Source organism: Podarcis erhardii (assembly GCF_964252035.2).
Source record: "Podarcis erhardii genome assembly, chromosome: 13".
In the NCBI taxonomy this organism is placed as follows: domain Eukaryota; kingdom Metazoa; phylum Chordata; class Lepidosauria; order Squamata; family Lacertidae; genus Podarcis; species Podarcis erhardii.
The window spans coordinates 41,635,456-41,663,155 of record NC_138502.1 but is presented as its reverse complement, the minus strand read 5'-3'; the positions used below and the strand labels follow the sequence as shown (position 1 = coordinate 41,663,155).

General features: G+C 45.3%; 1 protein-coding gene across 1 annotated transcript in view; it reads right to left on the bottom strand.

Moving 5' to 3' along the window:
- POLR1A (RNA polymerase I subunit A) overlaps positions 1-27,700 on the bottom strand; it is a 41,194-nt gene that overhangs the window by 7,679 nt on the left and 5,815 nt on the right. The window contains exons 6-28 of the mRNA XM_081837588.1: positions 27,343-27,449; positions 25,660-25,746; positions 24,042-24,144; positions 23,764-23,926; positions 23,475-23,654; positions 21,258-21,380; positions 19,974-20,201; positions 17,645-17,899; positions 15,985-16,176; positions 14,864-15,013; positions 14,111-14,294; positions 11,480-11,562; positions 11,225-11,383; positions 9,401-9,499; positions 8,571-8,723; positions 8,280-8,362; positions 7,178-7,343; positions 6,745-6,966; positions 5,497-5,711; positions 3,753-3,920; positions 3,169-3,304; positions 1,679-1,836; positions 1,059-1,194 (exon numbers count right to left, since the gene is read on the bottom strand). Coding sequence (XP_081693714.1) covers positions 1,059-1,194; positions 1,679-1,836; positions 3,169-3,304; positions 3,753-3,920; positions 5,497-5,711; positions 6,745-6,966; positions 7,178-7,343; positions 8,280-8,362; positions 8,571-8,723; positions 9,401-9,499; positions 11,225-11,383; positions 11,480-11,562; positions 14,111-14,294; positions 14,864-15,013; positions 15,985-16,176; positions 17,645-17,899; positions 19,974-20,201; positions 21,258-21,380; positions 23,475-23,654; positions 23,764-23,926; positions 24,042-24,144; positions 25,660-25,746; positions 27,343-27,449 — 3,550 coding nt within the window. The remainder of the gene's footprint in view (positions 1-1,058; positions 1,195-1,678; positions 1,837-3,168; positions 3,305-3,752; positions 3,921-5,496; positions 5,712-6,744; positions 6,967-7,177; positions 7,344-8,279; positions 8,363-8,570; positions 8,724-9,400; positions 9,500-11,224; positions 11,384-11,479; positions 11,563-14,110; positions 14,295-14,863; positions 15,014-15,984; positions 16,177-17,644; positions 17,900-19,973; positions 20,202-21,257; positions 21,381-23,474; positions 23,655-23,763; positions 23,927-24,041; positions 24,145-25,659; positions 25,747-27,342; positions 27,450-27,700) is intronic.

The window sequence follows — 27,700 nt, the reverse complement described above, 5'->3', positions numbered from 1 at the left end:
AATGACTTAACAGAATCAAACAGGAAACAATTGAGAGCCTTTCTAGCAGTAACTATTGCTTTGTAGAATATCCTGAAGAAGCTGACTCGCAAGGAGAATCTTAGGGCAGTAAAGCTAAGATCCTTCGAAGGTCTGGAAAAAATCTTAAATCCACAACAATTCAACTGGTCATTCTCATCAATTGCAATGCCGAGACCAGCATTTTGTTAAATCGGTTTTTACCTTGGGTACAACCTATGTGCCTGTATGAATGCTAAAAGCAGCATGAAACCTTTCCAAGGGGGAAAAGCTCAAGAAAAAAAAGACTTTGATTCAAGGTCAGAAGGAACTATTCTTATACTGTATAACATGTCTACACAAATGGTTCCTGGACACTTCAAATAACTCCTGCGTACTTAAGAGAGCAGTTTACCACTGTAATACGTGAAAGAATGAACTGCAGGAGCAAAACTATGCAAATAAAAATGAGTTGATTTTTTTTACAAAGCCTACCAACAGGGGTCTGCAACCTTTAAGACAAAAAGAGCCACTTGGACCCGTTTCCGAAGAAAAAGAAACTGGGAGCCGCAAAACTCGTCATTATAAAAATAACTTTTTTGTCACTTTTTTATTATTTCTTTGTTTGACCCCTCAGAATTACTCCTCCTCATAGAAATAAACGTTAAATTAACAAGTTACCTTTTTTTTTTGGGTATGTGTGTGTTCTTCACTCCCCTTCAAAACAGTGACCAGCGTACATGCCCCCTTTCAATGCAGTGACCAGCGTACATGCCCCTTACAATGTAGCGGGCGGGTGGGCGGGAAGGTGACGTCGGGACGGTGCGTGACTAACGCATGCACCGCCCCCATGTGACGTCACAGCCAGTACAGCGCCCACCACAGTGGGGAGTGTCGGAGCGCACAATGCGCCTCCTCCCCTCGCGGAGGTGTAAAAGAGCAAAGGTGTAAAAGCGGCAAAGGTGTAAAAGAGCCACATGCGGCTCCGGAGCCGCGGGTTGCAGACCCCTGCCTACCAAGAATTCACAGTACTAGTAGACTCAAGAGGACTAAACTTTTACCTGGTTTTCTTGGGATACGCCATCTTCCCCATCACCTTCTAAGTCCCTCTGCATTGCTCTTCGAGTGCTCACAGTATTGTAAGATGCCAACTTAGAACTCTTCCTCTTAATTGTTTCAAGCAAGATTTTAAAGAATCTGGGGTAAGGAGTGATACATTCACAATTAAAGCCTCAAATTGGATTCCAGACTGTGCATCACTGCAACCAAGGCTAGACATTCTTCCTTTCTGGATCCAGACAAGTCAGAGGACAAATTCAAATGGGAATTTCCCTGCCAAGTTGTTTTTATAATTAAAATTAATAAAGCTATTGTAATTCTGAAACCTATAGTTTTCATTTCATAAGTAGGAGGGTAGCCTCAAATAATGCAGAATCTGGTTATAGGGCTAGTGAAAAATTCCTGAACTAGGGGTAACCAGTGTGTGGGGAAATATGAAAATCCAGTTCAAGTGAGAGTGTATAGATGATGCCTGGTCTAAAATTGGAATGAAGGAAAGCAATCTCCTTCTCATTGACGCCTAATCATGTTTAAACAATTAGCAAAGTACAGCTTTGAGGTTTAAGATCTCTGCAGTCCAAAGATAAAAGTCTTGAGAAGGAAAGAACACAAAAGGACTAACCTCGACTCCATAAAATGCAGTATGTCCCTGGGCTTCACACATTTCTCTTCCTGGTAGCATTCATATGGTAAGAAACTAAATTTGATGGTGTAGATACGGTGCTTGCTTACCATCCCCTCCAAACACAAAGACTCTTCAATGTCAAATTTTTGCAAAACCTGAAACAGTAAGAAGAATGTCTAAATTCTAACGCCATATTAGGAAGCTATCTGTACCTATGGAAGCCATCATGCTGCCAGTACAACTGAAGTTTCACTTCTTTTAAACTGAAGTTTTTTTCTAAATAATTTTAGCCTGCTCCGTTTTCAAGAATGTGAACGTTCCGTTAGGAAAACACACACACATACAAAAAAGCTGACTTTCAAATCTGAAGCACCATTGGGATTCTGAACTTCCACACAGCACAGAAAGCAGTTGTCTTGAGAATTCAGAAAGTGCCTTACAGCTGCAGTTAAGGGATGCGGGTGGCGCTGTGGGTTAAACCACAGAGCCTAGGACTTGTCGATCAGAAGGTCGGCGGTTCGAATCCCCGCAACAGGGTAAGCTCCCATTGCTCGGTCCCTGCTCCTGCCAACCTAGCAGTTTGAAAGCACGTCAAAGTGCAAGTAGATAAATAGGTACCACTTCGGTGGGAAGGTAAACGGCATTTCCGTGCGCTGCTCTGCTTCGCCAGAAGCAGCTTAAGTCATGCTGGCCACATGACCTGGAAGCTCCCTCGGCCAATAAAGCGAGATGAGCGCCGCAACCCCAGACTCGGCCACGACTGGACCTAATGGTCAGGAGTCCCTTTACCTTTACCTTTACAGCTGCAGTTAGTGAGTTGCACACCATGAAACCTCCCTCCCTGCCCTTTACAAGATGGCTTCAGGAGGAAGGAAAAAGTAACTATTTTCACTTTCCCGCTCTCCAAAAACCTCCTCTACAGTCCACTGGAGAAGGATATGTGCCATGATGTTGTTGTTGTTGTTTTAAAATCCAAAACACATTCTGAGTTTTCAAAACGGGGTGGAGGAAGAGAAAAAATCACACGACTTCTCTTGCTGCACTATATAGTAATCAAGTGCTCATGCTCAGGTCTGCAACCAGCTCCAAATCTGATCCCTTTGTTACTTTAAAATACAGTGGTACCTCGGGTTAAGTACTTAATTCGTTCCGGAGGTCCGTTCTTAACCTGAAACTGTTCTTAACCTGAAGCACCACTTTAGCTAATGGGGCCTCCCGCTGCCGCGCGATTTCTGTTCTCATCCTGAAGCAAAGTTCTTAACCTGAGGTACTATTTCTGGGTTAGCGGAGTCTGTAACCTGAAGCATCTGTAACCTGAAGCGTCTGTAACCCCAGGTACCACTGTACCAGAAAGGAAAGGCTTCAGGAAGGGAGAGGGGAGGTCTAAGACTCAGATGCAAAGATACACACTGCTCACCCCACCCACCAAAGTCTCTGCTCATGACAGTGTCTCCACGACCAATCAATGCATATTCAGAATGACTTGCCTCGCCTAAGCATACTCTGGTAAGCTGCTTCTTCAGCCTCTTAACCTTCTTGTGAGCTTTATTGGTATTAAGTACAGGAACACTCATCATCGGGGTTTTAATATTAGCAGTAGCCACCATCAGGATCTCCCGCAACCTACAGCAAAGAATTATTGAACGTTTAGACACACGGATATTAAAGAGACTTTTTTTAAAAAAGAGAGTTATCACCTGCTGAAAGTCTACTCTCTTTATAAGTGGGACAGACATTCAACATTGTGCTAGGTCCTGTCCTCTGGGGACTGAAGGGAAGGGCTGAAATTTCCCCAGAAGGCAGAAACTACTCAAGATGGCAGAGCAGTGAAAAAAATATGAAAGCAATTATTTTCATTTCCCAATGAAAACAAAAGTTATGGGGGGGGGGACTAAAATGGCAAGAATAAAAAAATTAACGTATTCAATTTTTCACGATAAGGCAAGTCTCTGTCTTTTTCTATCTGTATTCAGTGCAGCATAGCTTAAAGAGAGAAGAGGTTAGGAGAAGCTCATTCTGGAGCAGGGTCTTAAGCGATAGTACAAAACAAGGCAACACAACATTATCTTACCTTGGGATACCAAGTGTGACATTCATTTCACCTCTTCCAGCAAAGTGAAAGGTGTTCAGAGTCATCTGCGTGGAGGGCTCTCCAATACTCTGAGCAGCAAGGAGACCAACAGCTTCTCCTGGGTCACAGAGCGATTGCTGCCACTTCAAATGCAGCAAGTCTTTTAACCTGAGGACACCCAAGTAAGGAGCTGGTTTATGAATTTGGTATCCTGCCTTTCTGTATAAGATGTGCTCAGAAGTTACTTACAATAAAACAGAAATGTCAAAACGACAAATTGCACCAGACTAACCTTTCAAGGAGGCAACCAATTGTAACAAAACTCCCTGGAAAAGCATAGCCTTCACTGTCCTCTATTTCATAATCTGGGTGCTGTGATTTTGATGCCTAAAGCAGAGTCAAAATGACACCCACCCACATCCTGTGCCGGCGTAAAGGCTTTAAAAGGCCTTGGTGCATCATTCAAATAGCAATTCCTGTCTTCATCTATCCCACCTCCTTCCTTAAGACTACAGCTCCTATGCACAATTACCAAGGAGTAAGTGCAATTGACCAGTAGTAATGTATGGAAGTGAGAGCTGGACCATAAAGAAGGCTGATCGCCGAAGAATGGATGCTTTTGAATTATGGTGCTGGAGGAGACTCTTGAGAGTCCCATGGACTGCAAGAAGATCAAACCTATCCATTCTGAAGGAAATCAGCCCTGAGTGCTCACTGGAAGGACAGATCCTGAAGCTGAGGCTCCAATACTTTGGCTACCTCATGAGAAGAGAAGACTCCCTGGAAAAGACCCTGATGTTGGGAAAGATGGAGGGCACAAGGAGAAGGGGACGACAGAGGACGAGATGGTTGGACAGTGTTCTCGAAGCTACCAGCATGAGTTTGACCAAACTGCGGGAGGCAGTGGAAGACAGAAGTGCCTGGCGTGCTCTGGTCCATGGGGTCACGAAGAGTCGGACACGACTAAACGACTAAACGACAACAACAAAGTGCAATTGAATCTGGGAGGCCTTACTTCTGAGTAGGCCTACAGAGTATCATGCTGCACATTCCTCTATCCCTCTTTGCCTCTCTCAAATACGCACAAATTCTCCAGCTCCACATCAGATTCAGTGCCAGCGTCTTAACTCTCTCTGCACCTGTTACCTAGCAAGTGTAGTATTAATGTTTCCTAAAGCCTCCTCTGTTACTATTACAGAAGTAATTCTTGGAAGATAAAAAGCCAGTCGTACAAGTAAAGACAGCAAAGAGAGAACCCTAAACCAGAGATAGGAAACCTGTCACTCTCCAGATGTGGCTGGACTACAACTCCCATCATCCCCAATTGCCAACCATGCTGGTTGGGACTGATGGGAGTTGGAGTCCAGAAACATCCAGAGGGTCATACGCATTCCTCACTCCTGTCCTAGACCACTGGTTTGTGTTGGATGGCAAGTAAGCAACACAACAATGTATTAGGTTTATTATTTGTGAATTAGAACACTGTTAATCTTGAAGATTTGGGCTCTCTTTTTCAGGATTATAAAGACATTTCAGCTCCACACTGGGAAACTATTGTTGCGTGCCACATGTTGACAACCTGTTCAGAATCTGCAGCAACTTTGTGATGCAATCAATTGTCTCTTCACAATAAGAAGAGACCTAAGATGTTGCTTAACAGATACTTAAATACATAGACGAGGCATTCTGGACCCTAAGACAGAAGCAGCAGTGCTTGCATATGCCTTAAAATAAAAATTGCTACCTTTGAGAAGAAAGTTCAGATTTGCTGTAGCTCGTGTTCTTCCGAGTGTCCCACTCTCTGAGGAAATTCTCAACTTCGCTTTCAAATGTTTCTGAAACTGATGCAAAATGGATGTCTGGCCGCCAGACAGCAAGGCTCGGATCAGGACACTTCGCTGCCTTCTTTTGATACTTCCTCCGCTTCTTCTCACTCAATTCATACCACATCTTTAACAACTGAAATGGGTAGCAGAATTAAAGGCAGCATAAGTCTCTCCCCCACCCCTAGTATTGTACGCAGATTTCCTGCACTTGAAAGAACACTTTTTTAGAAAAACATGGCACAGAGGCAAATTACCGTATTTTTTGCTCTATAAGACGCACCAGACCACAAGACGCACCTAGTTTTTGGAGGAGGGAAACAAGAAAAAAAATATTCTGAATCTCAGAAGCCAGAACAGCAAGAGGGATCGCTGCGCAATGAAAGCAGCAATCCCTCTTGCTGTTCTGGCTTCTGTGATAGCTGTGCAGCCTGCATTCGCTCCATAAGACGCACACACATTTCACCTTACTTTTTAGAAGTGAGTCTTATAGAGCAAAAAATACGGTATTTCCCTTATAACTACAAACACTATAAACCATGCAAACCTTTGCATTCGCGAATCATTACAATCAACTGCAAACCACCCAGACAACTGGACAATATATAAATATTATTGGCATCCATCTCAAGAGACAATAGAGTGCACCTCTGGGGGTGAAGTCAAACCGCCACATTAGCAGCACAGAAGCGACCTCCCTGGGGTGCAAGCCTGGGCAGTGTGTATGGAGGTCTTGGGCTGCTCAGATGACAAGACCTCCCTCTCGGCCTTGCAGATGTGGTCCAATGGAAAGAAGAGCAATACATTTGGCACCAGCTTGGCTGTAGGAGTTGCCATGAGGAGGCATACAAGACGCCATCCAACCATCTTAGGGATTCCACTCTGGATTTGTGTAGGGTTTACTCCTTAGCCTTTTTCTTCTTCCAAAGATATCCTGCAAGGCCCTGGAGCAGGCTTCCTCAGCCTCGGCCCTCCAGATGTTTTGAGACTACAGTCCCCATCATCCCTGACCACTGGTCCTGCTAGCTAGGGATCACGGGATTTGTAGGCCAAAAACATCTGGAGGACCGAGGTTGAGGAAGCCTGCACTGGAGGTTTAAGATCAATTTTCCTTCTCCTAGATGAGCTACCTTCCTAGGCTGACAAGCCCCACCTGTATTGAAAATTACCTGCAGAGTTGCAGGATCTCGCCCATTCACAAGTTCTCCTGTAGGGATCTGTGCTTTTACACTAGCCAACATTTCCTGAGAAAACAGCAAAAAGCCTCCTTCCCTTCTCAAAGACTGCTGATGCTTGCTCTGCCATCTCTTGATGGATCTGAACTGACTGTCTGCTTGCTGGGGGTCCATTTTTGGCAACACTTCATCCAAATGCTTTGATTTCTCTATCACCTGTAAGATATATACAAAAGCAGTTGATGGGGATGGAACACTGGTCATTTACCATGAAAGGGCCTTTTCTGACAGACAGCGCTATGCAGCCATTGCACATATTTTTCATTTCTCCCGAAAACTCTGCAACATGCCATTTTCAGAACAAGTCCTTTTTAGAAGAAGATACACTCCAAAGTCTACGGAAATAAACGGAGGCAGAAAACCCTACCTTGTGATTATCCATGATGAAAGGGAACTGCTTTGAATGCAAGAACTGTGTCTTGGGGATGTCTAGCCCATCTTCTCCATACAGAAACTGGACTAGGCTGCCATCGCTGTCTCGCACAGTCAGGTCATAGTGAACTATCAGCCCTTCCAAATGTTTTATGATACACCTGCACAAAGCATGACAAGAGGAGGAGAATGTTAGGGTACCCTGGAAGTCAGTGTCTTTAAAAGATCAACCAAGAAAGTTTAGAAATGCAGTAGCTGGATCCAGCACACCACAATGCCTGCTCACTAATGATCAATCCGACATGAAAGAGGCTATATTTAAGACAGCTAAATAGTTTGCTCCTTGCTTATTAGAAATAGGCAGTACAGTGGTGGACTAGGGGGACTAGGTTAGTCCCCTAAATGTTCCCGGTAAAGGTAAAAGATAAAGAACCCCTGGATGGTTAAGTCCAGTCAAAGGCAACTCTGGGGTTGCGGCGCTCATCTCGCTTTTAGGCCGAGGGAGCCGGCGTTTGTCCACAGACAGCTTTCCGGGTCATATGGCCAGCATCCTTGCACAAGGGAACACCATGACGGGAGCCAGAGCACACGGAAATGCCATTTGCCTTCCTGCCGCAGTGGTACCTATTTATCTACTTGCACTGGTGTGCTTTCGAACTGCTAGGTAGGCAGGAGCTGGGACCGAGCAATGGGCGCTCACCCCAGCGCAGGGATTCAAACCCAGTAAATTAGAGTATTAAAGTCTGGTGCCTCCTTCCCAAAGCCCAGGAAGCTTCTGCCCGGTTTAGGGAGGGAGGCACGATGCTCCGACAGGGTCCAAGAGCCCTCCTGGACCTTCCCTAAGCCAAGTGGACTTTGGGAAGGAGGAAGCAGGATTCCAGCATCCTGTCAGAGGCCTGGCGCCTTCTTCCCAAAGCCTTAGGGAGGGAGGTGTGATGCTCATGTTTGCAATGTTGCCTCCCACTCCAATCGCCCTTGCAAGCTGGCACCCCTGGCCCCAACTGTTCCCCTATGAAAAATTTCACTGCACGCCACTCACTGAGGCAGTAACATCGGTAAGTGTAAAAACAGAAACACTGTAATAAAGCGGTTTTTACCTTTGAAGGTATCCAGACCGACTGGTTTTGACAGCTGTGTCCACTAGACCCTCCCTACCAGCCATACAATGGAAGAAGTACTCCTAAAGCACAAATATAACCTCTGTGAGAAAAGGACTCTTGCCCCACGTAACCAGGCAGCAGCACACTACGTAAGGCTCTGCTTAAAACTGGCCTTCCAGAAAGAAATATCCAACAGAACAGAATTAGATTATGGCAGCTTGAAGGCACATTTAAATCACATGAGAGAAATGTAGCCCAGAGAAAAAGAGTCAAGGCGAAAGAACTTACAGGCGGTTTAATGCCAGTGAGGAATCTGCCAGCCACAAACCCCCCTGATCTGGGGGGAAAGTCATAAGGTTGGAAACATGGCAACGATTTGCCAGAGGGCATCAAGGGAGGCCTTCGACCTTCCAACTCAATCTGGCCCAGCAAGCAAGAAATCTTTAAGAAGCCAAGAGAGACACAATGAGATACAAACACAAGATCAGATCAGAATTAACTAGCTTACTTCTTTGACTTCTTCAAATAAAAGTATAGCTCTTTAAAAATATGTTGAGTTAAAGCATTATTATTATTTTCCTTATATTCAAGTTCTGTCACGTAACCTGCAGTTTTCATCCTACTAGAATACAGTGGTACCTCGGGTTACAGATGCTTCAGGTTACAGACTCCGCTAACCCAGAAATAGTACCTCGAGTTAAGAACTTTGCTTCAGGATGAGAACAGAAATCGTGCTCTGGCGGCGCGGCGGCAGCAGGAGGCCCCATTAGCTAAAGTGATGCTTCAGTTAAGAACACTTTCAGGTTAAGAACAGACCTCCAGAACGAATTAAGTACTTAACTCGAGGTACCACCGTAATCTAAAAAGATCCCTGTCATTTCTCTCTGATATTTATGCATTTAAATACCAACAAGAGAAACTGAAAACATCTAGACAGGAGTGGTGGCTAGCTAATCTTCACTGGCGTCCTAAAATAAGAGCAGAACAATTTGTAGTAATGAATGGTCACAAAATGAATCACTTGGCTACACACAGCGCTCCTGGTTCAGAAGTCTGGACAATGTGGAAGGTATATTGATCTCACTTTACAGCTAAATTGCACTGTCTGAAAATACTACCTGCATAGTATTTACAGTAGAACCTTTGGCTCCTGACTGCACCATCAGCTGCAAGTTATTCTCTGGGAAACGGCGGTGAAGTCCAAGAGGCATGCACACCTACAGTTTGGGGGGAATAAGAGAAGAAACAAAGTCACTGTTTAAGCCAGGACGACACTGCCAAGAAATTTCTGTGTATTGTTACAGTGGTGCCTCGCAAGACGAAATTAATCCGTTCCGCGATTCTCTTCGTCTAGCGGTTTTTTCGTCTTGCGAAGCAAGCCCATTGACGGCTTAGCGGATTAGCACTATTAGCGGCTTATCAGATCAGCAGATAAGCAGATAAGCGGCTTAGCGGCTTAGAAAAAGGGGGGGGGAGGAAAAAAACCCCGCAGGAACTCACAATACATTTTCATCTTGCCAAGCAAGCCCATAGGAAATTCGTTTTGCGAAGCACCTCCAAAACAGAAAACCCTTTCGTCTAGCGGGTTTTCCGTCTTGCGAGGCATTCGTCTTGCGGGGCACCACTGTACTGGAACTACAATTTCTTTAGTGAAAAAGCAGTATGAATTACTCTGTCAAGAGCTAGTGTAGTGAAGTGGGCAGGAATCCGGACTAGGACCAGGAAAGGTTGAGTCCCCCACTCCCCTTGCCATCTATAAGGCCCACTGGGCAGCCATGGGCCTAACCCACTTCACTTACCGTATTTTTCGCTCTACAGGACGCACCGGACTATAGGACGAACCCGACCATAGGAGGGGGAGAACAGGGGGAATTTTTTTTTCTTGTTCTCCCCCTCTAAACAAGGTGCGTTCTGTGCGTTCACCCGAAGCCTCCGGAGCCCAGCGAGAGTTCCCGCTGGACTCCGGAGGCTTTGGATTCCTTTTGACCTGCTCTTTGGGGCTGGCGTGAGGAAGCGCTGCTTTCCCCCACCGCCGCTTTCCCCCACCGCCAGCCTCAAAACCAGGTTGGGGAGCAGCGCAGAGGCAGCGCGCTGCCTTCCCGCTGCCCCCCGAGCTTGTGGGGCTGGCGATGGGGGGAAGCGTTGCAGCCTCCCCCCACCTTCATACAGCCTTTGTAGCCTCCGCAGGGCAGCGGGGTGAAGGTGGAGGCTTTGCGAAGGTAACCCCAAGCTAGAACAGCGAGACGGAACACTGCGCAGCGCTCCGTCTCCCTGTTCTGGCTTTGGGCTTAGCCGCACAGTCTGCATTCGCTCTATAGGACGCACACACATTTCCCCTTAATTTTTGGAGGGGGGAAAAGTGTGTCCTATAGAGCGAGAAATACGGTAATTGCTCCAATCATAAAATGGGAGAACTTGTATATTACGTGCCCCTGAGTTCCTCAAACAAATATATAGATACATTTAAGCATCTATAGGGACGCGGGTGGCGCTGTGGGTAAAACCTCAGCGCCTAGGGCTTGCCGATCGCATGGTCGGCGGTTCGAATCCCTGCGGCGGGGTGAGCTCCCGTTGTTCGGTCCCAGCTCCTGCCCACCTAGCAGTTCAAAAGCACCCTTAAGTGCAAGTAGATAAATAGGTACCGCTTTATAGCGGGAAGGTAAACGGCGTTTCCGTGTGCTGCTCTGGTGCCGGTTCGCCAGAGCAGCTTCGTCACGCTAGCCACGTGACCCGGAAGTGTCTGCGGACAGTGCTGGCTCCCGGCCCCTAGAGTGAGATGAGCGCACAACCCTAGAGTCTGTCAAGACTGGCCCGTACGGGCAGGGGTACCTTTACCTTTACGCATCTATATCTATATTTCTGTGGACTGCACAGGAACGACAAGAAGTCCAGTACATGAACCAACATTATGTTAGGATGACCTCAAATTGCTTGATGCAAACCTTGTTAATCTCATTGCTGTAATGGTTGACTTCCTCTTTGAATTTCAGATCAACCATGTTAAAATCTCTCTGGTCTTTGTGAAGATGGGCGTCTTGCCACTTCCCTCGGACCTCCTCATCCAATGAAGTTTGAGGCAAGTTAAACGCAGCTTGAACAGCCTGAAAAGAACAAGGCGGTGTTAAGGGCCAAGGCAGGTATAACAATGCAAGGCGGTTGGGGAAGTGAGACCCCCCCCCAAAAAAGTATCAGCTTACCTTTGTACCACACCGGGTGCTTTCTTTAATGATCTTGCGCCTCTTGTGGTCTGCCCGGTGTTTGACCAAGATATCTTCAACTCCTAGAATGAGAAAATAGAACTGAGAGCTTACCCTTTCCCACTTGAGATTCAGCAACAGTTTCTTCAGGGGGTTTTTCCCCTGAAAGGAAGCTCTTCTCTGCTAAACCCAGACAGACTTTCTGCTTTGCTTGGCTTCAGGTAAAGGTAAAGGGACCCCTGACCATTAGGTCCAGTCGTGACCGACTCTGGGGTTGCGGCGCTCATCTCACTTTATTGGCCGAGGGAGCCGGTGTCATGTGGCCGGGTCATGTGGCCAGCATGACTAAGCCGCTTCTGGAGAAGCAGAGCAGCACATGGAAACACCGTTTACCTTCCCGCCGGAGCGGTACCTATTTATCTACTTGCACTTGACGTGCTTTCGAACTGCTAGGTGGGCAGGAGCAGGGAATGAGCAACGGGAGCTCACCCCGTCATGGGGATTCGAACCGCCGACCTTCTGATCGGCAAGTCCTAGGCTCTGTGGTTTAACTCACAGCGCCACCCGCGTCCCTGCTTGGCTTACCAATTGCTTTATTTAAGCAACTACCTTTTTATGAATTTTGCAAAACATGTTCAAAGAGCAGAATCTTCCAAAAGACTTAAACAGCAGAAGAACTGTAAATACGACTACGCTGCAAATAATGAATGAAGTCGTTATTCGAAGCTTTTTTTATATAGTGTAACCCTCTAAACCAGGGATGACACAGCCTGAAAGCTGCGTTTCTTCAGGGGCAATATTAGGGGGAGGGACATGTCACTGGTGGGCGGGGGGCAAAAGCGGAAGAAGCAATGAACATACCATATGCTACGTTCTACTCATGCTAAAAGTCAAGAGGTTTCAATATACAGAGCTCTCCACCCAATTAAACAAGAGGCATGTCCAAGGACACGCTCCGAGGCTAAAGCACTCGAGCTGAGTGCAAAGCTGGGAGGGTAAAGATGAAGCCTGGGGAGTAATTGTCCCAAGGTCTGGATAGAGAGGCCTGGAGGGTCTTAGGTTCGCCACCTTTGCCTTAAACCACAGATTAAAACAAATCCTCCATTGTCTATTCTATATGCACACAGGTCTCGCTTCCCGAATGCTTGCTAGACAAACATTCACCGATCCGAATATGAGGAATTAGTACCCAAACCTCACTATACAGTGGTACCTCGGGTTACAGTCACTTCAGGTTACAGACTCCGCTAACCCAGAAATAGCACCTCGGGTTAAGAACTTTGCTTCAGGATGAGAACAGAAATCGCGCAGCGGCGGCGTGGAATGCCCCATTAGCTAAAGTGGTACCTCAGGTTAAGAGCAATTTCAGGTTGATGATGGACTATATGGAACTTGCTGAACTGACTGGGAGACTCCAAGACCAGAGAGAAGAGATGGTGGAAGAAGATTGGAAGAAGTTTAAGGAATATTTGAAAAAATATGTTAATATTTAAATCTTAGAATAGCTTTGGAAGTGGATATAGGCGGTAGGGTTAGAAGAAGACAGTGTATTTTATAAGAGATAAAATGTGAAGTTTTTATGGTTAAAGTAAGTGTGGGAAAAAAGGGGGAAAAAGATGGTTAGAAATTATTATATATGTAAACTGCTAAAGATGAAGTAAAATGAAAATCAGATAGGTGGGACTTATGGAAGCTCACTTAACGATGTTCAGAAAAATAAGGATATGACAATAATTTGTTTGTATTGTTTGTCTTTTCTGTTTGTGTTTTTTATTTGTGTTATAAAATGAATTTTTTTTTTTTGAAAAAAGGAACAGTTTCAGGTTAAGAACGGACCTCTGGAACAAATTAAGTTCTTAACCCAAGGAACCACTGTACACACTACAGATTCAGACAGCTGAACAGACAGAATTTTTACTTCTTTACCTGCCTTTTGTAGGTTGGCTGGGGAACTGTAGCAATCTGTACTTTACTAAGGTTTCAGAGGGTTTTCTTGGGGGGGGGGGGAGTCAAAATTCCATGGTTGGGAACACATTGGAAAATTCCTCATAGGAATCAATCAATGGGAACCGTTATTTGTCAATAAAGTTCAGAAAGAAAAGATACACACTGAACCAAGAGAGAACCATCCAAATGCAGATTAAAGGTAAAGGGACCCCTGACCATTAGGTCCAGTCGTGACCGACTCTGGAGTTGCTGCGCTCATCTCGCTTTATTGGCCGAGGGAGCCGGCGTACAGCTTCCGGGTCATTGTGACCAGCATGACTAAGCCTCTTCTGGCGAACCAGAGCAGCGCACGGAAACATAATTTACCTTCCCGCCAGAGCGGTTCCTATTTATCTACTTGCACTGTGACGTGCTTTTGAACTGCTAGGTTGGCAGGAGCAGGGACCGAGCAATGGGAGCTCACCCCGTCGCGGGGATTCGAACCGCCGACCTTCTGATCGGCAAGTCCTAGGCTCTGTGGTTTAACCCACAGCGCCACCCGCGTCCCTTAAATGCAGATTACTTTCAAACAAAGGATCAGAGCAGCAGTGTCATTTTAGGAGATGTTTTCATTAATATTTTGGGTTCTGAAACAACTGTGTAATTCTTTTTAAGAGAAACAGTAAAGAGAACTGGATTACTCACCCATTGTAAAACCTCTGTAGAACTGCAGGTAGGCAGTGAAGAGCCGAGCCAGAGCTGTGAGCACCTTTCCACCGGTCTCACCACCATAGACCTCATGGCAGCAGTGGACCAGCCCATAGGCAGAGCTACCATAATGAGCCTTATCCAACACCCCACAGAGCAGCTCTCCATTTCTGATGACAACCTGGCAGATATAAAAGACTTCCAAGTCAAGACTTGACTACACCCACACCGGAACTTCCTCTTTTAGTGCACTTTTAGATGCCCATTTTGGTTTTGCGAAAATAGCACAGATCCTTGACCTGCATTTATACTGTAAACTGCTCCGTGATCTTCAGATTAAGAATGGTAAAGAAATTTAATTAATTATAGTAGTAATAATAATGCCAGGGTGGACAGACAGGGCCTGGAGCCTCAGAGCCCCATCTGCTCATGTTCAATGTGTGTGCAACTGCACATATGTGCATCGCGCTGAACCCAGAAGTGACCCAAAAACGTCACAAAAAGGGGCAGCAGAGGGCAGAGGTGAGGTGGGATTTGCAGGCTATTTCTGTTTCAATGATGTTTCAAATATGCGCAATGTCACTGAAACATGCAGTGCTTCGGAATATAACCCCTGCATAAATAGGGAGTTGCCTGTATTGATCATGTTATGCTCATATGTCAATAAGGACTGTTCTGTCTGGCCAGCAAGGCCAGCCAAAACTCTGGGACCCTTGTCGATCCTGTACATTATTAAACATCGAACCATACCTGCGATTCGCACATAAAGGCAAGACCCGATCCATGAATTCTACTGGCAGAGCCTGTCATCCAGGCTTTCCCATCAATCTTGGCTTTCCCTAGCAAGTTCAGTGGAATGTGATCCTCTGGAATTACATTTATTAACAATGTAGAAACAACCTGCGATGGAATACAAGGTTTGATTACAAATGGAAAAGGAATTCGTTCTGATGTGCAGTTGGTCCCTTCAAAGCATTTACCTACCCCTACCTGTTGGCAAATGGTGTATTCACCTGTGTGGATAGAACAGCAGGAAGCACATACATACAATGCTGAACTGCACAAACACAACAAGGCCTTGGGTGCAGGCAACCTATCAAATGATCTCTGTGTTTTAGCCATCTTCACCCATCTTTTTGTTTGTTTGTGGGAGGGGGGTATTGTTGTGTTTTCACTTTTTCATTTTATCCTTTTGCCCTGTGTATTTTTATTTTGTGAACCACTCTGAGATCTTCAGATGAAGCGCAGTTTATAAAAGAAAACAGTTAAAAATATATTTAGTAAGCACCTATTATGAACTAACGGGAGGTGCTGCATAAAAAGCAACAACAAACAATCCCCTGCTCACAGAATCGCATTCTAGGGGGGAAAGGCGAGGGGAGCTGGAGGAAAATGGGGGAAAACATGATGGGCGGGAAAGAGAAGAAAAGAATGAAAAATATGGAAAGAAGCTGAACATAATGGGGGCAGGTGGGGGGAAACATATTGGAAAAGTCCAGCACGTTAAAAGGAAAACTGGGGAGTCTCTAATCCTGTTTCAGCAGGCAGCAACACAGCCAAGAGCAGCAGGAGGGATGGGGCATATTCTTAACCAGCTAGACTCATTCCTCTTGTTTCTATCCAAGTCTATCAGGTGTATAGCTACAGACTGCTCCTTCACACTATCAAGGGGAAACTGCATTATACAAACAAACAAAAACCACAATCTAACAACTCCAGAGATGATATATAGATGTGTGTGTGTGTGTGCGCGCGCACACACACACACACCACCAAATATGTGCCCATTATTTCAGTGAAAGGGCAAGCCTTAAATCATACTGTTCAACTCTGAATAGACTATTTTATTTAAGGTGTACTGGTTAACCTACCTGCTTCCCTGTCCACAAGTGTTGCGGCTTTATAATGGCCGGAGGGAGAAGCTTCACCATTCCTTTTTTGTCTACCAGCCCTTGATACACAAGTTCCACATACTGTTCTCTAGTGAAGAAGCAGCCCCGTGTGGTCATACTGGTACCAGAGATCATGTGATCTTGGATCAAACCTGCCAGCGGCTGCCCATCCTGAGAAATAAACCAGACAGAAAAGGAAGCGTCAAGCGGTATGTTAGCAGGTCCAGTGGGAAATTCTGTAGCTCCTTTAAACACCGCACTTAAAAGGATTAAATTACAAATTAACTTGGAAAAGACCTTGGACAAAACCAGCAGCCCACGGTTATTATCACCACACTACAGGCTGGGAGACTGTGGCTCAGAGGGGCTTACAACTGTGAGGCAACGCAACCATCCTGGGGCTTCGAAGCATGAAGGTGCATGGACCCTTTCAGGAAATAAGCGTTAGGGGAGGCTGCAAAGTTAATGGCAGGGAGGCTGAGGAAAAGCCCTTTCCTCACAGGCTGCTTCTGCAATAAACACTACCACCCACTTTCTCCCCCCCCCCCAGTGGAAAAGGGTGAAAGGCCTCTCCAGACTGCAAAGCATCTTGGAGAGGGAATTTTGCTGCACAAAATGTCATGCAGCTAAAGGGCTAACTCAGGCTTCCTCAACCTCGGCCCTCCAGATGTTCTGAGACTACAATTCCCATCATCCCCGACCACTGGTCCTGCTAGCTAGGGATCATGGGAGTTGTAGGCCAAAAACATCTGGAGGGCCGAGGTTGAGGAAGCCTGGGCTAACTGCTCTTCTTCCCACCGCCACCCCGCACAATGCCACTGCAATCAACTTTGCCATCCCCTCCCTTCAAGACATTACATATACCCTCTGGATTTTTACAATTGCTAAACCATGCTTTCCCCTTCCTGGATCACTGCCTTGCCGTGGCGAAGGGGCTTGAATAACTCAGAGAAGCTATGAACTATGCCGAGCAGGGCACCCAAGATGGACAGGTCATAGTGGAGAGTTTTGACCAAACGTGATCCACCTGGAGCAGGAACCGGCAAGCCACTCCAGTATCCCTGCCAAGAAAACTCCATGGACAAAGACAGGAGTGCCTGGCGTGCTCTGGTCCATGGGGTCACGAAGAGTCGGACACGACTAAACAACAACAAAAACCATGCTTTAAAATACCACGGTGGACATTATCATGAGACCCCGCCCATCCCAAAGTTGGTCACTTTGCCAGTGGCTGCCTTAGATTTTCAATTTTCAAAAGCTCCACCCCCCCACCCCCCAAAACACCCCACCTCGAGTTGTACCACAGCTCAGTTATAAAATTATACCACCCTGGCTCCCTCCCAGTACATAGCCAGCGCTGAATTGAATTCAGAGGCCTTGTGCTCCATTGATTGGCATGCAAATCAATGGCAGCTGGACCCTCCCAGAGCATCCACTGGGCAATTCCAAAGCCTGGCAATGTATGCCCACCAATACTTTTTGTAAGTTCACAATCCTGTTTCCTCCGCTGGCAGATAAAGAGTCGTGCAGCACCTATCTTTCCTACCACCACACGGCTGAAAAACAGAGAAGCAAAATGCAAAGGAAGCGGGGGGGGGGGAATCAAGCAACGTCCAACACAATTTGCTCCCCGGTTCACCTTGGGGACAAGATACTGTTCATCAGTACACGCCAGGACGTAGGCTTCAGCTCTGCCCAGTTCGTTCTGAGGGAAGTGGGCGTTCATTTCGTCGCCGTCAAAATCAGCGTTGTAGGCTTTGCAGTTGGCATAGTGAAGCCTCAGGACCTTCTCTTCGGGCAGGATCCTGGCTCGGTGAGCTTGGATGGAGGGTCTGTGAAGGGTAGGCTGCCGATTCAGCAAAAGGACATCTCCATTTTTAATATGGCGGCACACCTGCAAGAGGTTCAAGTTCAGGCACATATTAAGAAATCTTTCCAAGAGAGTTAAGATAATTTCTCAATACACAGTAGGAGACACAGAGCCTTTCTTCCCTCCTAAAGGCTAAGAAACTGCAACCTGTGTCTCTCCCCTCTTCTTCCTTGATGGTGGAATCCATTGACTAAAACTAATGGGGCACAGGACTCTCATGGAATCCACTGCAGGCCTGAGCAGTTACATGAGATTGGAGCCAGGTGAGACAAGGAAAGAGGAGGAAGGAGTCTTGTTACAACACCCTCCTAGGAAATTTTCTTTTTATTCATGGTCCGTTACTTGTTTCGTTTGTTTAATCTGTATACAGTGGTACCTCAGGTTAAGTAAAGTGGTGCCCCGCAAGACGAATGCCTCGCAAGACGGAAAACCCGCTGGACGAAAGGGTTTTCCGTTTTGGAGGTGCTTCGCAAAACAAATTTTCTATGGGCTTGCTTCGCAAGACCAAAATGTCTTGCGAGTTCCTGCGGGTTTCCCCCCCCTTTTCCCCCTTTTTCTAAGCCGCTAAGCCACTTATCCGCTAGGCCGCTAAAAGCCACTAAAAGCCACTAAACCGCTAATAGCGCTAATCCGCTAAGCTGTCAATGGGCTTGCTTGGCAAGACGAAAAAACCGCTAGACGAAGAGACTCGCGGAATGGATTCTTTTTGTCTTGCGAGGCACTACTGTACTTAATTCATTCCGGAGGTCCGTACTTAAGCTGAAACTGTTCTTAACCTGAAGCACCACTTTAGCTAATGGGGCCTCCCGCTGCCGCTGCGCCGCAGGAGCACAATTTCTGTTCTCATCCTGAAGCAAAGTTCTTAACCCGAGGTACTATTTCTGGGTTAGCAGAGTCTGTAACCTGAAGCATATGTAACCTGAAGCGTATGTAACCCAAGGTACCACTGTACCACCCTTCATCGGAAGATCACAGGGTAGTTCACAACAAGATGAGAACTCAAAATACACTATTAAAATGAAAACAAACCAACAAAACCTCCCAAAAAAGCATGTTTAAAAGGACACAGCCAGCCAAAGTGGAAGGAGAATTCACAGAGAAGTAAGGAGAACCCAGAATCTGCTTTTCACCTAGTGGTCCAGTACCATCTGTTCAGAATATCAGATACTGGGGCTTCAGAAAGCAATGTTCCATTTGCCTAAGGAGGGAAATGTGTTCCCTTGACTGGGGAAGGTGTTGAGAGGGGACCAGGTTATCCTGCACTCCTTGCTCTAAGTTTTGGACCTGATGGAGCCAGCTTGGTGGTGGACTGCTAGAAGTCCTGTAATCTTCAATGATGCAAATTGAGTCATCTAGCTGAGGAGATTTCACCCCTCCCATATCCAAGAATCTCCTGACGAGTCTGCTGATTCTCTAGAGAGGAGGAGCAGTGCGCTGCTTTCTACTTATTCAGCTCCAGCACCAAGTCAGTCAGTCAGTCAGTGTGTCGGAGAGAGAGAGAGACTGAGTGTTAGAGATCGGGTGTAGAGATAAGGTTGCTGCTAAGAGCAGCTGCAGACACTCAGTGTAGCATTCATTTATGCTTAGATCTATTTAGCTCTGTATATAGTTTTGTATCATAGTTGTAGTTATAGAATAAAAGAAGATATTCTACAGAGCTGCTCTTCGAGTCATGTATACACTGCCAGACTCTGCTATACTCTGCTGTGCAACGACTGTATTGTGGAAGTGAATCCGGTGCTCACAACTTTAAGCTGTGAGTCCACAGCACTTTGACCTGGTGGTCTCTGGAAGTGCTACCCAGCTCGCCTAGCCCAGTCGGGGTTGAAGCGCACGAGTCCAGTTGGTGACACTGGCTCAAGGGCGATGCTGACACTAGCCAGGGAGGGTTGTGGGGTTTTTTTGTTTTAAGTCTTTAACCTCATCCTCCTAACTTCTAGGTCAGGGGCATTATCCAATATGATGCCCTCCACCTACAACGGTCAGGGATGATGGGACTACAACTCCCATCGTCCCTGACCACTGGACCTCCAACCATTTGGAGAGCACTATGTTGGCTGCCCTGAAGTGCCCTTATGTGCAAAGCAACTCTACTCACAATTTTTATCCCTGGTTTCGGTGCCCCTGTGGAAGGAGTCAGAAGTTGTTTGGCTATGGCTTCCCTCTGGGTCTGACTGGCTGTGCTCAGTATCGTGCGAGACCCATCTTCGTTGATAACCATGGAAGCACCTGGGTGCTCATTGGGACCATTGATGACCGCCTGCCTCAATTCTTGGACATTCCAGGGAGTTACAGGCTGAGGGTAAGTCAGCTTGGTAGCAAACACCTACAAGGAAGAAAAAGCAAAGGCAAGGATCAAGTTCTTGTACGTGGTATCACAAGAGCAGAGATTCACTTCCATTCTCCTTACTCTTGTCGCCCGATTCCAGAAGACTAAGTAATCAGTGTACTAGCGAGATAAATATTATTCGCTGTCATGGGCCTTTAACTCTCATCCACAACTGTAGCAAGGTCAAAATAAGCTGGCCCTGCCTTTTATCATTCCTTCTTCTTCCTCTTCTGGTCCGTCCTTCTCTGTACATTTAGTTTGTTGACTCCATGTGGGTCCTTTTTTTGGCTGATGTTACTTTGCAAAGTGCTATGTATATTGGTGGTGATACACACATAGTCATTATGTGTTCCCAATGAAGCCTACCTGACCAATCATCACTGCAAGATGTTTCGGAGGAAATATATTAGAAGACACAAATTCCCAGCTTTAGAAGTAAGGTCCAGCTCCAAGGGCCTTCTGGTGGTTCCCTTACTGCAAGAAGTGAAGTTACAGGGAACCAGGCAGAAGGCCTTCTTGGTAGTTACATGCACCCTGTAGAACACCCTCCCATCAGATGTCAAAGAGCAAATCAATTATATGACTTTTCATAGACATCTGAAGGCAGCCCTGTTTCAGGAAGCTTTGAATGCTAAATGTTTTGTTGTGTTCTGTTACAGTGGTACCTTGGTTTAAGAACAGCTTAGTTTATGAACAACTTGGATTAAGAATGCTGCAAAGTTTGTGAACTTTGCCTTGGAAGCAGAACATGTTCTGCTTCCTGTTGAGTGTAAATTGAGTCCCCCGCTGCTATGGGAAAGAACGCCTTGGTTTAAGAATGGACTTCTGGAACGGATTAAGTTAGTAAACCAACATACCACTGTATATTCTGTTGCAAGCCACCAAAGTGGCTGGGGCAACCCAATCAGATGGGTGGGGTACAAGAACTACTACTACTACTACTACTATTATTAAAGACAACATCTTCCAAAATTATGGAAGGGTATAAAAATGCCAACCCCCAAAATCTCCACAATGATAAACCACCTTCTGCACTAAGTAGGCCTCTCTTACCATAGGAATGCCAATTTCATTGGTCCGAATGTACATGTCAGGGCAAATGACTGACCGAGCTGCATAATCCACTCGCTTTCCCATCATATGCTTGCGGAACAGGCCATCCTTTTTCTCCAGAAACTTTATCACAAATGGGGGGGAGGGGGGAGGGAGAGGGAGATAGAGACAGACAGACATTTTCACTATTTTGACCTATTTAGGTTTTCAAAAAACAACAACAAACCTCTGGTTATGGGAAACATATTCAGTAAACACACAAGATGTAACCGGCTGTACGTTTGAAAAAATAAGATATACTTATTCATTGTATTGAATTGTAGATTTCAACAGAAGCAGCTCATAAAGTTCAACAAAAAAAGGAGAAGACCCAGTGGATCAGTTCATTCTTGTCTATTTAGGTTTTCAGCATCAAAGTTCAAAGAAATCTACATCAGTGTTTCCCAACCTTGGGTCTTCAATTGTTTTTGGACTACAATTCCCATCACCCCTGACCACTGATCTTGCTAGCTAGGGATGATGGGAGTTGGAGTCCAGAAATAGGTGGAGACCCAAGGTTGGGAAACACTGATCTACATGAAACTGCTTGGGAAGGTCATCTGGTGAGGTGCCCTCAATATACAAATGACACCTAACTCAACTTCTCATTTACATTCAAGTCAGGTGAGATGGCGCAAGTTCTGAAATGTTGGATGAGGGCCAATAATCTAAAACTCAGTCCTTACAAAATGGGCATTTGGTGGATTATGTGGTTTGTCTGCTCAAGGAAATGGTGTTCAGCAGATGAGGATTTACTCCCCCTAAAGCAGACACAGGGGGAACTCTGGCCTCTCAAATCTTGGACTCCAGCCAGCATAGCCAGCAGTCGGGGATTGTGCGAGTTGGAGCCCAACAATATCCGAAGGCATCGTACTGGCTACTTCCATGCCCTTAAAGATCAGGCTTAAGGTCTGGGGATGCTCCTAAACCCAACTTTGTCACTAGAGATTCAGGTGGCCTGTATATCATTGTGTGACTTTCGTCAGCCAAGATTGGTTATGGTAATCCATGCTCTGGGAAAATCCAGAATTGGATATCGCAATGCATTATTTTCAAAAGCTGCTTGCAAGTTAGTTTTAAGCCTAGCAGCTGTATTCTAAACTAACTGGGACTGAAAGTTGGTACCCTATCATGCCAGCACTTACAAGAACTGCACTGGCTTCTTGTTCGTTTTAGAGCACATTTTGAAACGTCGCTGCGTACCTTCAAAGCCTTAACATGGCTTGGGACCTGGATACCTGAAGGAAGTCTGGTCCCGTGTCAGCCAGCCCACCTGAAGTCACGGTGGAGAGCTCTCATCTGGGTGTGCTCCCCAATATATTTGAGACGAGATGGGTAGTGACTTGACAGACCTATTTTTGGTGCTGGTACCTCATTTATGACAATCCCTCACCACTCCTTAGGCCCTCCTAGTTAGGCCTTCTCTGCTATCTTTTTTGGCTCCAAATGACTGTTTTCTTTCATTCTCCCAGACTTTTAAACTTCTGTCTCTTAACTTAGCTTAAGTGCTGCTTGATTGCTGGCTTTATTAGGACTGGTTTGTTTTGCTACAGTGTCTTGGTATTCTGTTCTTTATGTTTCATTGTGACCTGTGCTGGGAGCTGTTTTGCTGAAGAGCATTTTTAAAATACAGTGGTACCTCGGGTTAAGAACTTAATTCGTTCTGGAGGTCTGTTCTTAATCTGAAACTGTTCTTAACCTGAAGCACCACTTTAGCTAATGGGGCCTCCCGCTGCCTCTGTGCTGCTGCATGATTTCTGTTCTCATCCTGAAGCAAAGTTCTTAACCCGAGGTAATATTTCTGGGTTAGCGGAGTCTGTAACCTGAAGCATCTGTAAACCGAGGTACCACTGTATGCAAAATAAGTAAGTGTCAGGAATACAGTCGTACTTTGGAAGTCGAACGGAATACATTTGGAAACCAAAGCACGGCTTCTGATTGGCTGCAGGATGCTCCTACAGCCAATTAGAAGCCGTGGACGCCCCATTGGGAGTTTGGCCTTCAAAAATAGTTCACAAACAGGAACAGTCACTTCCAAGTTTGCGGCATTTGGGAGCCAAAACATTCGAGGACTAAGCCATTTGAAAACCAAGGTACGACTGTAGTTCACAATGTATCAACCCCTTCCAACAACTTCAGAATACTCAACCAAACACTGAATATTTCTGCAGCTCTCACCTGACGTACACCAGGGTACTTTTCAGACATTAACTTATCCATGTCGCTGTCGAACACAATATTTACATGGCTCTGAAGACGAATCCAAATGTTGTAAAGCTTATCTGCAGTAGTCTGCCCTGGGATTGTGACCAAGACAGAACGGTCCAGGGGCTCCACAGGCTGTTTATCTGTGTTTATCTGTGAAACATAAAAATAAAACTACTGAGGTCAAAAAGCCTCATTGGGTTTTAACCGCATGCATTTTCCACTGATACGACAGACACTGAACAGGTCCTCCTGACCTTACCGTCTTCAGGTCTCCTTCTTCAATTTGCAACGACTGACACTGTTCCTGAGCTATGAAAGCCAGAAGTTTCCGAGTCAGAAGAGCATCCTTCATCACAGCTTGCAAGTTCACTGTCTGACCATTTGCAAACATCTGGTCTGCAATGCGATTCACGGGACGATATCTATAACCAGAGATAAGCGATACCCTCTTTCTAGAGCTGATACAAATCACAACTGTAAATCAGTAAAACCTTTCAGGATCGCATTGTGAAATAAAGTCCAAAAGTGCTTCATTACCTGGAAGGTGGAACAACAAGTTTATCGAGGAAGAACATATCAGGATTGAAACTTGAATCACCAATGGCTGTCATGCCAGAGAGAAGCTTGCAAAGGAAAAAACCTAAAAACAGAAAAAAGAAGCATTAGCACCTTGCTACATTTAGGTCAAAGCTGTCACACACAAAAACAGGTGTTAATACAAATTGTTCGCAGAACACACACCTACAAGGTATGTTTTCCAACAAATCCATTTGATAGTTTCCTGTGTATTCATGGCTGTGAGCATGGACATAATTTATATCCTCCTAAAACCTTTGAAGGGACGCAGGTGGTGCTGTGGGTTAAACCACAGAGCCGATCAGAAGGTTGGTGGTTCGAATCCCCATGAGGGGGTGAGCTCCCGTTACTCGGTCCCTGCTCCTGCCAACTTAGCAGTTCGAAAGCACGTCAAAGTGCAAGTAGATAAATAGGTACCGCTCCGGCGGGAAGGTAAACAGCGTTTCCGTGCGCTGCTCTGGTTTGCCAGAAGCGGCTTAGTCATGCTGGCCACATGACCCGGAAGCTGTACGCCGGATCCCTCGGCCAATAAAGCGAGATGAGCGCCGCAACCCCAGAGTCAGCCACGACTGGACCTAATGGTCAGGGGTCCCTTTACCTGTACAACCTTTGAAACAGCCATTATAAATCTTCTGGTGCCACCCAAAAACCCACAACCAAAAGGCAGCCGGGTCAGATGCAACTGTGAAATAAGATGACGGGTGGCAGACTGGGGAACACCGAAATCTGGCACACAAGACAAAATCCATTGGGGTTGAAATAAATGGAAGCTGCATGGAACACAACTTTTGCACAGCTCCCAACTATTTTAATGAAGCCTATTCAGGAAAGCATCCTGTTGGACTGTGCGCCATGTTAATTAGCAGTAGTTCTTAAACTTTCTACGACATCTGGGCTGAGCCCTGGTGTACACTATAAATAATTTAGATATAGCACAAGTTCCTCAACTTGAGAAGTGAGACACATTTTCAGTTCTTTCTGTTGAATGGTCACTGTAAAATGTGAAGGTTCATTATTGTTTCACAAGTTGTGTATGTCTTTAAGGGCCAGGGCAAATAACGAGACCCAGTCTTGCAGCTGTGAAACATAGCAGGTGCTGCTGGGTTGTGTTAATTAAGCTGTGTCAGTATTTGGGCATAGTATATAAGGAACAGCACCTAGCTCTCTCATTACACTGGGGGATGGGTTGGTGGTTGGGTCACGTTTGTTGTTGTTATCTTTAGTGTAAAAGGAATTTCTGTTTTGTTATTAAAACCTTGTTAAAGTTATTTTTGAGTTCCTTGTCATGCACGGTCTCCCCAGCAAGCTCTCTGCAGCGCTACTAAACTGCAAATAGCCAACACTTTCTACCCACAGAAAAGACCAGATACCGATGTCACAGGATACCCCCCTTCGCAGTATTTGGAAGAGGCAAACGTAGCACCTCTCAACCATCTGAGATGTGTCGATGCCAAGAGCAAGGAATTCTCAAAACATAACAAAAATCAAACCCACAACAGGAATGGTTCTATATGCTGTATCCATAAATATGGACAGACACAACACACACCCCAATTATAAATAAGGACCAATCATTTACCTTCATACTTCCACAAGGCTTCAACATGTTTCTTGGCAATAGCAGGCGTCATATAGCCACGTTTTCCCAGCTGGGTTTCATCTATGGCTAAGGAGTTAAAGTTTATGGATTGGAAAAAAAACCCCCATTAAAATTCCATAAGAAGTTATTTTTAGAATTTCATACAACTAAAACACAAATTAATAAAAACGGCACTTGTTCATTGCCAGCAGCAGTCAGCTACAGCCAAGCCCAGTGGAAAGCTGCACACACAAATGGTAAGCTAAACTTCTAAATATTCTAGCTACAGTGGTGCCCCGCAAGATGAACGCCTCGCAAGACGGAAAACCCACTAGACGAAAGGGTTTTCCGTTTTGGAGGCGCTTCGCAAAACGAATTTCCCTATGGGCTTGCTTCGCAAGACGAAATGTCTTGCGAGTTCCTGCGGGGTTCCACCCCCCCCCCCTTTCCTAAGCCGCTAAGCTGCTTATCAGCTGATCCGCTGATAAGCCGCTTAACAGCTGATCCGCTAAAAGCCGCTAAACCGCTAGTAGCGCTAATCCGCTAAGCTGTCAATGGGCTTGCTTCGCAAGACGAAAAAACCGCTATACGAAGAGCCTCACGGAACGGATTAATTTCGTCTTGCGAGGCACCACTGTACGCATCCACCCACTGGGTCTTTGATATAGCTAGTGACAAAGGAACAGCTCCAAGTAAATAAAAATAAGTAATTGGGAAGCTGTTGAAGAAAGCATATAGTATTCTGCTAGAATGGGAAACAAAAGACGAGGAGGTCAAATCAATTATGATCAAATGGGCACAGGACATAATATACAATTTGAGGAATGGGAAAAATTGTAGAAAGTAAATTTGAATTTTACAGATGTTCTCTTTTGAAAGAAAATTATATGAAAATGATGTATAGATGGTATACCACACCAGTACAGATAGCAAAAAAGTACAAAACCGGGTCAAGCATATGTTGGACATGTAAAGAAAAAGAAGGGACTTTTTATCATATGTGGTGGGAATGTAGAGAAGTTTTTTAAAAAAGGGAAATGATATACAATGAATTGAAAAAAATGTTTAAATGACATTTGTAAAAAAAACAGAAGCATTTCTGTTAGGGATTGTAGGACAAGACCTGCCAAGGAAAACAAAGAACTTATTTATGTATGCTACAAAAGCGGCAAGAGTCTTGATAGCACAAGGATGGAATAATGAGGAAATCACAATGAAAGAACAGTGGCAGGAAAAATTGATGAGCTACGCAGAGCTTGCTAAACTGACATACAAATTGCGGGACAAGGACAACTGTGACTTTAAGGAAGAATGGGAGCTTTATACAAATTATCTAAAAAGACAACAAAATGAACTGGACACCTTGGCAGGTTTTGAATAAACATACACAAATTTATTGGTTCATAACATGGTAGATAGATAATGTAAGGATATGTATAATTTTATAACATGCAGAGAATAATATGTGCTGATAAATCAGAGAGAAGAGCCGAGGAAAGTCTCGGGGAGGAGGGTTTGATGGGGGGAAAAGGGGAAAAAATAATGAATATGATATGTTTTGAAATTTTGTTATGCTGAAATTGCTAATAAAAATATTTTTTAAAAAAATAAACGAAGGCTTTTAAAGTAAATGAGAAGTTATACTTTCTCTGAAAATACATTTCAATGCAACGACATACGTACTTGCTGCTTCCTCCACTACCATCTGTTTGCCTGACTTGATTACTGTGGTAGGGTAAGTCACAGTGAGCTTGCTATTGTGCTCTTTTCGGACAAGTGATCTTCCCGCTCTTGAAGAAAGAGTAAAAAAGGACAACATTGCAATTATTAAAACCAGTATACAGAATTCTAGCAGTTATTGCTGGGGAGAGGAAAGAAACAGCCCTTATAAGGTTAATTGGCTTCTGATCCAGCGGCGTAGCGTGGGTTGTCAGCACCCGGGGCAAGGCAAGTAATTTGCGCCCCTAACCCCTAACCTGCCGCCGCTGCCAGCTTCTTCTTGCTGCTGCCTGGGCTGGGGTATTTACGGTAAGGTAGCCAC